This window comes from Camelus dromedarius, chromosome 5 (genome assembly GCF_036321535.1).
Source record: "Camelus dromedarius isolate mCamDro1 chromosome 5, mCamDro1.pat, whole genome shotgun sequence".
NCBI lineage: Eukaryota > Metazoa > Chordata > Mammalia > Artiodactyla > Camelidae > Camelus > Camelus dromedarius.
The window spans coordinates 41,720,080-41,734,840 of NC_087440.1; the positions used below are offsets into that span (position 1 = coordinate 41,720,080).

The following is a 14,761-nucleotide window of genomic DNA, read 5'->3' on the forward strand; positions in this document are numbered from 1 at the left end:
AATACAAAATGGTGTACGCTCTATGGAAAACAGTATGGAGGTTTCTCAAAAATTAAAAATAAAACTATTATATGATCTAGAAGTCCCATTTCTTAGAGTATTTCTCCAATCAACAGTCATAAAGTTTCAGCTAAGCAAGATAAATGAGCTCTCGAGATCTGCTGGACAACACTGTATCTATGGACAAAAATAATGTATTGTACACTTAAAAATTTGTTGAGTGCAGATCTTGTGTTAGGCGTTTTTACCATAACAAGATAAAAACTTTTTAAACATTGATGGAAAAAAAAGAATGTCACCTAGCCTAAGTAAAATATTTAAATGGATTACACCTTAACAATGTAAATGGGTATTAATGCTGATGAAAAATCTATTCTGTTATTAAACATTTCCAACTTATTTCCATAATTTGCTCCAACTGTCATCAACCAGAAAACTTCCTTTTTTCCTAACCCACATTCCTCATGCATATGCCTATTTTACTTCAACTTTTTGCTCTGTTGCCAGGGCCATTGGCTGTCACTATTCTTGATGCAATTCATCATGCTTTAAAAACCATTACTGCAATAACCTCATGCTTAAATACAACAGTTCCTTTTAAAATATTTATTTCTAAGTAGTATGTATTATTTCCCTATCTACAGGTGAGTTTTATTCTTTTCCTCTTAATATTTTCAATTTTTCTCATAAAATATGGGACCTATCACTAAACTAGACTTGACTAGACTAGTCTTAAGTGTTAGTGGCTATTATATACATTGACTTTATTTTGCAATAGCAATACAAAGTCCAATATTCATAGTTTTCAAAAATTATTTAATTTCTCTGCAAACATTTTAAGGATGATGTTAACATTCGATTTCACAAATGAGAAAACTGAGACACAAAGAAAGTATAACTCGCCAAAGAGACATGGCTAACTAGTAAGTATCAGACTGGGAATTAACACCAGGTCTCTTACTAGAACTCTGTTTCCATCACATTGCGATCTTTGCGTGAGTGCAGAGCTAAAGAAGTGTGTTTACCAGCTCTTCTTCAGGAATATCAATAAATTCCCCTGACAGGACATATTGCTTATAGACTCTCCACAGCTTAACAAGAGACACTAATAAGTGATCCCAAAACACTGGCAGCAGTGATGTTCTACAATCTCTAGAAATTCAGCAAGAGGCACAAGTCATCAGAAATGGGATCATATGATTCAAAAAAGTTAATCAACACACTACATATTTGTAACTAATTTAACCATCTAATCCAAATTGTTATACAGCACTGTAATAATGGGATAAGGCAATGGCACTTAAGGAGTTAATATGTAGAGAGGCAAAATATCTTGATCAAAAGGAGCAGATGCTGCCTCCCTTTTTACCTTCCCTGGCATGAGCTTTGATGCTTTGGTTAGTGACTGGCCAGCTGGCCGCTTGCTTGATAAACAGAGAACCTTCGCCCATCTCACAGGCCTTTGTGATTAGGGCCTGGCGTCTTTAAGAAGACATTCCACATAGAAGCATGCCAGAAGGAGGGGGTTTAAGGAAGACAGAGGAAGCAGGATTTGTTAGCTAGTGAAGACGAGGGGTGGTGAGGGAGACTGGCCATGAAGCCTGCTGTTCCCCACAAGGCAAGCTTGAGCAGACAGCAGTGACGGGCTTTTCATTTAAGGGAACTCAGCATAAATATATCCATTAAAGTCTACTCGTAGAACCTTCCTACCTCATGTCAACCCAAATCACATTTCCTTTGTTGCAATTCACTCACTGTCTAATTCCTCTTGGTACCACACCAAATCTGAGATTCTCTCTGATTTTAGCTTTGGGTCATTTTAACAGAGTTCCTAATGACCTCACTTGAAGTCAATATACCTGGTTCCTCAGACAACTTTAAAATGAGTACACTGAGAGGAATGTTCTCTGTTCAGAATTGGCCTTGGATGATCCTAGAGTGGGTTTAATGTTGCTTGTCAAAAATTGCTAAAGTACATTTGCCATCTGAAGGACTGAAATTATTGTTTAGAAATGATAAAAAAAGATTGCCATAAAATGCTTTGGATAAGAAAGTTAAAGACAATATGGCAGTCCTATGAGTCGTCACATAATTTTCAGGGTCTCACAAAATATTTCTTTGCAGAACTCTTTTATTCAGTTCCTTCCTCCCCCAGTGAGTGAGTAAATTGTTTGACAATGAGAATGTTATGATCATAACAGGGTGATTCAAAAAGAACTGCACATTTTAATAAATCTACTAACTGGTCACTAGACTACATAAACATATAGTCAAAACCAATTTTAATAGGATCTAACACAGCTATTTCTATAATTTTACAAATGGTCAGTTTGTGCTAAAACACTCATCAATTCTACACTTAATTCATTCCATCTCTTTTGTAGTACTTCCCCATCAATAGTTGAAGGGGTGGTCATGATGTGGTCCTTTATTTATCAAGGCTGCAAGGAAGAGGTGATACAAACATAAAAAGTTCATGATGTAGCCCCACATGAAGAAACTACAGAAAACCCAGTCTAGTAAAACATTTTTGAAACTTTCATTTCCTTTTGAATCACCCTGCATACCTTGATTTCAGAAAACCACTTGAACAAGTCTCCCATGCTATCCTGACACCAAACAGAGGATGGGTGAGCATATAGCTAACCTCATCCAGTTCTTCTGTGAAGGATGTGTCCATTTGGTAGACTGAAGAGGGGCCAGATGAGTCTGGGTCAAGATGTGGAAGGCCTGCTCACTGGGTCTGCTGATGACACAGTCTTGGAGGGGAGGCTAGGATGACAGATGAGGGACTCAATTTAAAAAATTATCCCATGCTCTAGCACTGGACTGGATCCACAGTATTAAATCTAAGCACAGTGAATACAAACTGTACAAAGTTCAAGATAAAGAAGACTTGACTACACATCATGTAATCTGGGGATTTTAATTGGCCCCAAAGATTTATACAGACTAACGTACTGATGTCAAAGCAACACCCATTCCTATCATGCCCACCCCCCGACAAATCTCTGTACAATCTTTCACTGCGTTAAGAAAGCTGTGTGTTCAGACCATGGGAATGGATGATGCTAGTGTACTCTGAATTGATCAACTCAAAACTGCAGTGTTGTGTTTAGTTCTGACACCGACATTGACAAAACTGATGCATTTGTAGCGGGAGAGACAGATGGCACAGAGGACCAGAAACCATGTCATTTGAAGAGGGGCTGAGGAACTGTGGATATATTTCGAAGAAGAAAAGACACACAAGCTCACACAGCCCTACATTTGAAGGAGTAGTACAACGAGCAAGAGCAAGGGCTCTGGTGTCAGACTGCCTGGCTTCAATCTTTGACAGGGTCTAGTGGAGAAGGGCACCAAACTCGGACGTTCTCCATGAAGGCTCCTTCAAAGCCTCTTAAAGGAAGGAGCTGTGCTGTGTCACATTCATCTTTGTGTGTATTCCAGGTCTGAGACATCGTAGGTGTTTAATAAATGCTTTATCTCTCCTTTATAAAGACACAATAAACAAAGAACCAAGGTCTCGGAAGCAAATTGCAAAGAAAGTACACACACTGGTTAAGCACCTGGTGGCAGCCAGAAGGCAAATAATAGCAGCTCCTCACCTTCCCCCCCACAGCTGGCCATGGTCCTCATGAAAATGATGTGGTGTGCTGAAATCATAGTTGCCTCCTAGTAGCTGAACAAGGGGGCAGATTGAGTGGGAGTAAAGTTTTTTTAAAAGAAGAAATTTGCATTTTACATATTGTTAGTTTTAATGGAGCCAAGTCAACTAGGAGTACAGTCAGCCCTCAGTACACACCTTTCATTTTCTCTCATCTTGCCTGTCTTTTGTTTTGTTCAACAACTGACAAAAGAACTTCCCCCCCCCCCAATATTAGGGTACCATGCTGTCTTGTCCCCCAGTGAAAATACCTGCTATTAGAGCTTAATTAAAAGGTACAGTTGTTTCCACTTCACAGCTATCAGAAGAATCTATTAGAGTGTTTGCTTTTCCTTCATGTGAGATAATTTGGGGAAATGCTAGCTCCTCACTCCACAGAAGGTCACTAACTAAAATGAGATGGTTTAACTGATAAGCATTCTTTAAGGAATGTGGAGTATTCCCAAGATCCTATCCTTGTAGGGCTCTGGGCTTTGGAATGAAATCAAAGTCTTGTTAAAAGCTCAACATCTAAATGTAGCCATTCAGAAAATAGCCATGAAAATTCCTTTCTCTTCCTAAGATATCTGTTCTCTAAAGGGTTGTGAAATGTAGAATAATTTTAAAGGTCTTACCTACTTAGCTCAAATTATAAAATACATAAAATGTCAAAATGGGTTAGGTTTAAGCCTAACAGTTGTCACTTGATTGTTTTATATACATACATACCTCTCTATATATCTGTTATCTATGTATATCTCTCTATAAATACAAACACATGTGTATATGTAGGTAATACCTTCTGAGAGTCAGGTACATCACCGAGTATTATCCTATGCAGGAGAGTATTAATATATTTCCTTGGGAACCCTGTAGGATTTTTCTGTTTTGCTGTGCTCTTTTCCTTGCCTCAATAAAAGCCCTGACCCCAAGGAAAACTAACAAACCAGGTTCCCAAAACAAAATTCTAGATGTTGAGAAGTCAGGGCAAGGACACACTGAGATGCTTTGATATGGAGGTAGGCAGACGATCAAGAAGAAATCTTTGAGCCAAGTTGATTTCATGAGATTTTACTTCTAGGCTTCTATATATGAAACTTTCTCATGCCCATTTAGTTCCACGTAAGTGATATGTTTGCTCGACATGCCCCCACAGTTAAATCATTTAAGGGGAAACAACTGGCTTACTGTTGCATTCCTAAAACATTCTGGCTCAGAACATTCTGGCTTTGCAGCACCAGTGCCTCCTTTCCCACCTGGTCCACCACACACCAGCCACCCTCATTCTTCATCTTCTCCTAGGTTCCCCGATGCTTCTCTCTGCTTCTGCGCACACATCCTGTTCTGTCTGGTGTCTGCTCATCTTCTTCATCTTGGCCTGGCTAATCCTCATCCTTGAGCCCCAGCGTAAACATCATTTTTGAAGGAAGGTTCTTTCCTATATCCTCACCTTGCCTTGCTGTGAGTCTAATCTAGGATCCTTGGTTAAAAATTCCCACAGCTTGATAGTTGTCTTTCACAGCTCTTATCACGATTGTTGTGATTCAGTTCCCTGTGTAATGACTTGTTTATTGTCTGTCTCCTGGACTAGACTGTAAACCCCATTAAGGCAGGAGCAGTGCTGACACTTTGTGAGATGGTGCTGGCATATGATAGATGTGCCACGAATACTTCTGGAATGAATGAATAGAAGGCACCCACTGAGAATCTAAAGCCACTTGCACCTCATTTCCATCCACTTGGGTGGTACGAGACTGGAAACTTTTGGCCTGAAGTTTATTTAAGAAAGTGTCTGAACCCCAGCTCCCCTTCTTTCTGCCCCCCTCCCTCCCGTCCCTTCCTCCTGCCCAGCGCACCCCCACCCCCCGTAAGGAGTCTGTGAAAACTGCCAGTGAAAGATACTACTTTTACAGCAGAATCTTGTCACATGTCCTGGAATTTTATAGATAATATATACTTGTAGTTTTACCTCAGTGAGGTACCAGCAAAGGAGAGGTGCTCTTAATGAAACTTTAATGCTCTTGCCCTTCCCATTACCGGATGACTGGTAAGACTAATGATGGAGTAAGAGAGAATCAGAAACATAAATGGTCATAAATTAAATCCTACTATGATCTAATTCTACTGAGATTCTTCTTTTCAAAATACAAACAGCTCTCTCTAAGTTCTCCACTTGAACCCAAAGGTGCATTTTTCATTCAGCTCAGTGCACACCTTAGGGAAGGATAGAGCTTTAAATCACGAACTGAGCACATTTCCTCATTTCTCCTGGTAAACTGAAGTGCATCTGGCACCACCTTCAGACTGCACAGAATTTACAAAACAAAGAAAATATTAAAAATCAAAAGAAGAAAAACATTTGCATTTCTAAAAGGCAGTCTTTTATGAATATTACCTTAGGAGAAAATAAAATGTTTCTTAATGCTGTCTGTAGTAAAATGACCACAGGGACCGGTCTAAATGGTTTATTAAGTAAGAAAGATTGAACATATGAAAAATTGTTCTCTCCTAGAATACTTCTAACCCACACGTGTAATTTATATCATGGCAGAATTCCACACAAAAGATCTATTGTCTTTGGCAAAATAACCTGCAAACATGCTTAATTAGGATGCAAACTGAAAACATAGTTTAATACTGTTGACAGCCATGAGCTTTAGACAGCAATTTTTACTATTATTATTACTTTACTTATGGAAACATATGAAAAGAAGTAAATATGGAACTAGAAGACAAAGTTATTAAAGAGATGTAACATTTAAGTCTTATGATTCTCATCTGTGTGTCAACATCACAAATAATATGCCCTGAACACCCTACCTTGGAATGGAAATGAAAGAAATAGCTTTTGCAAGGAAAGCTTACCTTCATGGATATTTGAAAAAGATGCCAGCATTTAAGTTAATGTCTATTTCTAGAGGGCTTTACGTTGAGAAGTGATGGCCCTTTGCTGGGGAGAAGGGGTAATTATACTGACATTCCATTCCATTTACTGCAAGATGTAAATGAATGCCTCCATTAAATGAATTCCATGGTCAGTTAACATTCAAAGCAACTTCTTCTATTGTATCCACTTAGTTACCTTTCAATAGGAACAACTAGATTCTAAAAATAAATCTGCAAGAATATAACACGGCACCATTTTCAAACCGGTAAGGCCCAGGTTTTCCAGGGTCATGACTTAACAATTCTTTGTTTCTGTGGATGGCAGACTAAGGATGTGAAAAGGGAGCACCAGTTTCCAGGTCTGAATGAGGCAGAAGAGGAATCTGGTTGCACTGTCTGGATACTCTAGCCTTTTCACTTAAACTTTAGTACCCATTTTTAAGTGTAACAAAAGACACGGTAAGATGTAGAGTTAGGGCATTCCCGGGTATAGTGTGAAGAGTTCTGGGTCTGGCTCTTTCTTCTCCCTGCTGTGTGCCTTTAGATAAATTATGGCATTAACTTTCAGCTCTGGGCCTTTACTTTCCATTTTATTTCCTTATCTGAAAATGACGAGTTATTGTGACGAGGATCAGGCAAAACCATGGAGTCTACGAAAATGGTTTAATAGTATAAAATGGCACAGAAAGTCAGGATATTTCTGTGAAACTTGAAAGATGTATCTACCAGAATTAACCAATCTGGAGAGTTAACGTTAAAAACTTCAAGGGTGGATATCTGACCTGAGTTACCTGAATTTAGTTTCTAGTTCTTATTTTACCTCTGTAGACATAGTTAGTCTTAGAGTTGAACAATGTGAAAAAGTTAACTAGGTACTCTATTTTATGAGATTCTATTAAGGTTTTCACTGATTTATTTCCTATTATAAAATTAACACAAGCTTCTTGTAGAAGCTTCCAACAGCTCAGAATGCTATAAAGAAAAGCGCTTTTCCCTCCACTGCTAGTTGCTTTTTCCTGCTCTCCCCCACCCACTCTTCACTTACACACACACACACACACACACACACACCTCTTCACTTACACACACACACACACACACTCACAGGCCTCCCCATTTCCACTCCCCAGGTATGATCATTATGGACAATTTCTAGTAAAATCAAATACTTCGAAAATGGAAAACATTGATAGACAATTTATAAATTAAAAAAATATTTTAAAAAATCTAGAATTATCCCATGCCAGTCAGACTTGGTGAAATCTCAAATCCCCTTGGAACAACAGAATGACCAGTTGCTGGGTGAGGGAACTGAAACAATAACCCTGTAAATAAACTGTCCAGCCTGCGTGGCTAGAGGCAGCCTAGAGCAAAGTTGGAAAAAAGCCTTCAAGGAACACCACCTCCTCCGTGTGGTTAACAACCCGGTGATGTTCTTCAACATGTTTTAATGATTATCATACCTTCCCCTTCACAAAGGATTGATTTATTATGGTTTAAATTTAAAGAATACTGGTTTCTCAGTTTTGAATCAGGCTTAGATTACAGAACACATAAAATCAACTATTTTGTTGTAGGCAACTCCCCCGCCACTCCACAAAAAAAAACCAAACCAAAAAACCCCCACACAACCCACCCCACAGTGTTCATGTAAGTGCACAAGGAACAGTTCTGGGGGGAAACTTTCATGCAGTTCTTTATGCTAACTGTTTCTACCACCCTCCTTGCCACCCCTACTTCTACCCCATTACTGTCATCAGCACCACCACACTTAACACTTCCACGGCACCTTAAAATCCACAAACAACTTCACATACTATTTATTCTAATCCTCAAAACCATTTTGTCAGGTGGAAAGAATAATCTTAGCTTTTCAACTTACAGAATAAAGAAACAGAAGCTCAGAGCAGTAAAGTGACTGGCCCAAGATCATTTACCCAGTAAAAGCATCCTCGCCCAGGGATACTGATGATGCCTAGATGTCTTTTTCAAGTCAGACCTCTCCTCTCAAGCTCCAGGACCAACATGCGATCAGTGACTCAACGTCTCCACTTCACAGTCCAAATGCAGTTAAACCTCATTTTCCAGCCTGAGTCCATAATATTCTCCCCAAAACGTGTTTCTTTCAGTGGTTTTCTTTCTCAATGAACAACACCATCATCCTTTCAGTTGTTCAAGCCCAAAACCTATTCATCATCCCTACCCATCACCCCTTTTATCAACATGTATCTAGACTTCACCACACCTTCTAAATATTTCTCAAATCTGTCCACTTCTCCTTGTCTTTACCATGAACACTGTAGTCCAAGACCGCAGTATCTCACATTGAGATCATTTCCATGTTACACTCTGTCTTCTCCTCGATATCCCCACTCCACCCATCCTCCATGCTGTAGTCAGAGTGATCAGGTAATTCCTCTACTTAAAATCTTTTGTTGGCTTCCCAGTGCTCTTCAGATAAACAGAAGAATCCTTAATGAGGTCTAGAAGGGCCAGTATAATCTCACCTCTGTACACTGCCAAGGTAAATAAGCTCTTTCCATAGTTTTGGAATACTATGATGTCTTTTTTTTAAAAAAAATAAATATTTAAGCTTCTGATTTTTAAAAATAATGCATAACATAATAATGTAAGTGTATTGATTAATTGTAGAATGAATATGCATTTGTGGATTTTTTTTTAAAGCATTAGTAACATATAATCATATATAAATCTTACTGATCTTTCTGAAATTCTTTCTTAAATATAACCATATCATATTATTGTAATAACATGCATTAAAATACATGTACAAATAAACGTAATAAAATATATATTATTTATATGATATTTATAAATTATATACTTAATTTCATTGTGTGTAATTTCTATCTGCTGCAAGCCTTTGGGAGCTGGAGAAATAGAGGCATGGACGTTTCTCCCATGTTGTATGAATTACTCATCTCAGCCTTCTTTAAAAAAGCATCAGCTTCAGGGGTGTGTGATGTGTGCAGCTGCTCAGGGCCGGCACTTAAAAAAGAGCCCATGAGTGGTTTATTGCTCCACTGTGGCTGTCTTAAAATTCTTAATTTTTTAACATTTTCACTTTGCACTGGGCTCCACAGATTATTTAGCCCGTTCCTGCTAAAAAAAATTTTTTTAATGTATTAAGAGTTGAATTCTTTCATGTCATCTAGGACCAAAGTGTTTATTGTGCTCTGTTTCTGTATTTCATGAACTCAACGGGAGAAGAGCTCTGAGGACCACCAGAGTCGGAACTGTCAGTCAGTGGGGGGATCTACAGGTACCGTGGCCATTCATAGATTTCAGACCATTCAGAGATTTCAACAAAACATGAGCTTATACTCAATAAGTGAGATTTCTAAACACAGTGAAAACTGGTTAACAGTCTTGGCTAATGAGTGAGGCAATGTCAACAGATGGTTAATGTGGAACATGCCTTGGATTTAGCTGTTACTTGAAATAAGTACTGGCCTAGATTATGAGGGATAGCTGGACAAAGGCAGCTGTAACCAATAGTACTTTACAGAATCGGGTGACAGCCACGTTAGACATATTTTTATGCTTTGTAAGAAGTCCTCCAATACTTCTGTACTAAGGAAGATGAAGAACCCTGTGGGAAGCTGCCTGCATGTGAAAAATGTGTCTGCAGCTGATGCTTCCGGAATTGCAACTTTGACTGCAAGCAAGCAATATGATGGTGGGAGAAAATTCTGTGATACTCTAGTAAAAGATGCTCATTTAAAATCAAGTGCTCAATTTAACAAGTGCTACTTTTATCTTGTCAAAGTTGAAAGGCTGCTGCCATTTGGAAGTTACCAGTAAAAATTATTATCTTACATCAGAGGTGAATGATCCTAGAAGAACTGATTTACTACTTACCCTAATTAACTTAGGTGAATTTAAAAATTAAAACCTAGGTAAGATTTAAATTTTAGGTTTGTTAATTTTTCCCCATGAATTCAGAATTTATTTAGACTATGAAAACTTCAACTTTCTTAAGATAGTTATGATTCTGAGATAAAAACTTAATAATAACATAGTTTCCAGGAACTCCTATTAGTGACAAATGTCATGGAATGTTCTTCAAGAAGATGAGTTTTAGTGTCAGACTTGAATTCAAGGCTCTGCTTTGCTATTTACTATGTGACTCTGGACAATTTACTTGATCTTTCTAAGCCTTTGGTTCTGATAACAACATTCAATGAACAAGGCTGACGTGAGGATCACATTTGGTAACAGATGTGAGAGTTCAGCGCAGTGACAGGGACATAATAAACTCTACAAGTATAGCTGTCATCATTGATAGGATTTTTCCTCCAGGATTTCAAATCTATGAAATAGTTACCTTATTGGCAGGAATAATGTTTTTGACATTGTAGTAGAAGCCAAAATAAACCATATTGAAAACTCCATGACGTCCCAAAGTTGCTGTAAATCCTTTGTTGAGGCCCTGGAGTCCCAAGCCTTCCTTCTTAATGATGTGTCTGGCGTAACTCATAGTGGATGGTTGCTGTAGGAGAGAGAAGCAAAGCCAGAAAGGTCATCTTCAGGACCGTGAAACAGAGTAAATGACCATTTAAGCTTCCCTTCAAGCCAGAATTATTAGGGACTTTTCTTCCCCCGCAAACAAGAATAATCATGCCTAGATTTGTGCTTTTTAAATAGGGAAACCCCAAAATAAACAAAATTGCATGCATAACAACAGGCCTTAAAGGGAAGATTGTTGGCAAAGAAAACATCTCTTTGGTGGAATTAGTGAAACTAATGTCATATTATCACTTTCTTCACTTTCAACATGTCAATAGTTGCTCCTAATTCTGGATCACCCACATTAATGGAGGGGATTAGCCATACAGATAAACTGGTAATCCCTAACTGTGCATAATCCAGAAGGAATTTATATTTGGCTCCTGAATCTAGCAAATTTACTTTTCTAATTATGTTTTCCAAAGTGAATGTTACAATTAGTCTTGATTTCATTGCCACAACAGTTTAAACTGGTGCTAGGTTAGAAATCGGCCATGGAGAAATAGCAGTTGATTGTAGACTTCTTGAAGAAAGTGGGCAATCAGTATGTCTATCACTTGCTGTGATAAATGAAAATTCAATGGTGTTGAGAGTACTGGGGTACCTTTAATTTACTCCTTTCCAATCCTTTGATTGATTACCCCAGGTTGAAATACCTTGACTGCTGGAATCGTCTCTGCTACTTTTAGAACTTGCTGAAGAACTCACTGTAGTTTGCCCTGAGGTTTATAATTCATTACAATATAATTACAACAATTCATGGAGGTTTTTAAGTAATGAGTGACTGTTTCCTTTCAGGAGGTATAGCACAAAGGATATCTCTCCCTCTTAAATTTTGAATACTGAATAGTCAATAAGGGGAAATGTTCAGCATTTAATTATTTTTATTTCCCCAGAAGGCAAGCACTGACATGACATTTGTTTGATATTTCACTGGAGCAGGTTGCTTAAGTGGTCATGGTAATCGGATGCACTTACTGCCTAAAAGTGTTTTCTTATCATGTGCAATTAAGGCCGTGCCAGCAGAACAGAATAGAACAAATCCAATCAAGTCTTTTCATCCAACTTGTGTTTGCAGCTATGTAATTAACGTGATACATTTAAATGAGCTTGCTTATATAGTAAATCCTATAGTTTTTGCTGATAAATGTTTTTAAAACTCTAGCTACAGTTCTACACTCAACTTTATCTTTTCATTTAAGAGGATTAATTACACTCAACATGAAAAAATCATATGAGAACAAACCTTAAAACATAAAAGACATTGCATACAGGAAAACCAGAAATTTTCAGAAGGTTAAAGTTCACTCTCTATGCTACAAAATGGGACGTTTTTGTTCGTGTTCTGGCACATTGACTATCAACCCAAATTATTTATTTTGGTTTTCAAAACAGACTTGAGGACAAGTTGAGCAGAAGTTCATTTCCACTGGAAAGACTCTGAAAGTGCTGAACAAACTCCTAGGCACTGCTCTGTAGCTCTGAGGAAGGTAGCCTAGAAGGCATAGGAAAGGAAAGGAGGCAGCTCTCCTGGGGACGGAAGAAACAGGGCAGAAGTGAGGCTGCCTGGGTCCAGACTGACCAGTAAAGGTCCTCTCTGCTTCCAGCCCAAGCTTTCTCGGCATCCTCACCCACTCTGAGGCCCTCAGGGCGTAAGAGATGGTAGAACTCAGAGACCATCTTGATTCCTGAGCAACAGAGCAACCAACAGATTGGATTAAAGTGCAGCTTACCATGGCTTTCCCTAAATAGAGCAGGTATAAAGATGTTCCTATTGTTTAAACATCCAGTGTGCTAAATCATCAAAATTAAAAGAGAAGACTTCTGTTAGATCTTGGTGAGGATCAGCAAATATTCAAATGACACTGATGGTCTGTTTACTGATTTTCACTGGCTTGGATGTTCGGTGGGTAGAAAGTAATGAAACACATGGATTTCGACTCAAGTGCCTTGGTGGGTTTGAATTCAGTTGTGAATAATTAAGTAAACAAGAGGACAGCATAGTAGTTAGAAATAGGGAGTTGGAGCCATATAGCCCAGGGTTTGAGTTTCAACGATCCTGCTTGCCAGCTGAAGCAGGTTATTTTATCCTCTGATTTATCCTCACTTTACTCATCTGTAAAATAAGGATAGTAACAGAATATTCCTCATAGGATTATGGTGATGATAAGCAAGAATGAATTTTGCCCAATGTAAGCATTTACTATATATTAGCTGTTAATAATAATGGCAATTATGCTGATAATAAAAATAGTTATATCAGTAAAATAACACACGGTTTCCTTGTTAGTTGAAGGCAATGACAATCAAAAGGTGGAGGCTGCTTCAAGGGAGAGGAAGGGCATGCATAACTAGCTTCTTCCTGCTCAGTCCTTCTGGGTGTCCTTTCTTTCCAGAGTCCTGGACCCTTGAGACAATGTCCTACAGAAACGCATCCAGAATGCAAGATCATAGGTCTGCTTCCTCTGCAACTCAACCAAATCTAACTCCTGGGCTGGAGCTCTCCTTCCAGGGATAGTTCCTCACTCCAGGGCTTTCCTCTCAGGAGCAGCAGATCCTGTAAACTGGCCCCTTCCCGATCCCTTGGTTAGCATCCTTGGTAAGAAGTCTCTACTCGATAGGACCACAGAAGCAAGGCTGCAGGGCAACAAAGGTTGGGAAAGGAAAAGCACACTCACTGGGCCTCTACCTCACACAGTTTACTGACGTCCTAGAGAGCACATTCATGCGTGTTACCAGGTACCTGGAACACAGTAAGTACTCATCAGTGTTGCCCATTATCACAGATGCTTAGTACTTCACATATTATTTAATCCTCTCAACAAGTGTGTGGGATGGATATTATCATTACCCCCATTTGATAGATGAGGAAACTAAGGTTAAGTTACTTGCTCAAGATCACAGAGCAAGTGGTAGTACCAGAGTACAAACTGAGGCCACCCCCTCAGACTCCAAGTTCGTAATTCTACACTGTACATTCTTCTGACATCCAACGTACCTGATTGTCTGTCTCAACAATCTGCAAGGTGGGAGACAGGTATATTCTCATTTTATCAAGGATTAAGTAATATTCCTATGGTAAAAATTCTGCTAAATGGCTTAAGCAGAATTCTGCATCTAACTCAGTGCTGTTCTCATTCTTGTTGACTCATTTTTGTTATACATATGCAGTAAGATTTTCAGAGTTTGATAATCCAACTGATATAGGTAACAGATAATAAATACAGATATATTTTTTCTGGCAACCTGGGGCCTTGAGATAAAGAAAAACCTAAACTCTAACTCTCATAAGAATTAGAAGTGTGCTTTCTGCTTCATTCAGTGACTGTATCACACACATAAGCAAATATTTAATTAGAAAGGCAAAACATGACTTCCACGAGGATGCTTAAATAGGAAAATATAGGATCATTTTGACTAGATCTCTGTAAACACAAGGAATTTTACTAAACTTATTTGGTTACTGGGCTTCCACTTCAAAACAAAATGGTGACTGACTGGCATCATCAGCCAAATGATTCCAGTACTATCCAGCCCAGCAAGTCACCCACCAATTCAGTTTCCTTCCAATATTTAGATTCACTTCAATTTTCATATTTAGTTACCAGTTGTGGGCCAAACTGCATTCTAACTTTCCTAGATATACCTTTCATTGACTGCACCAGAGCTGCAAGCATGGAATAAGTGAGTCAGAATGTA

At 38.6% G+C, this 14,761-nt stretch overlaps 1 protein-coding gene across 1 annotated transcript in view; it reads right to left on the reverse strand.

Annotated features, from left to right (window-relative positions):
• Positions 1 to 14,761, reverse strand: part of SLC25A21 (solute carrier family 25 member 21) — a 411,303-nt gene that overhangs the window by 16,944 nt on the left and 379,598 nt on the right. The window contains exon 7 of the mRNA XM_031453618.2: positions 10,881 to 11,045. Coding sequence (XP_031309478.2) covers positions 10,881 to 11,045 — 165 coding nt within the window. The remainder of the gene's footprint in view (positions 1 to 10,880; positions 11,046 to 14,761) is intronic.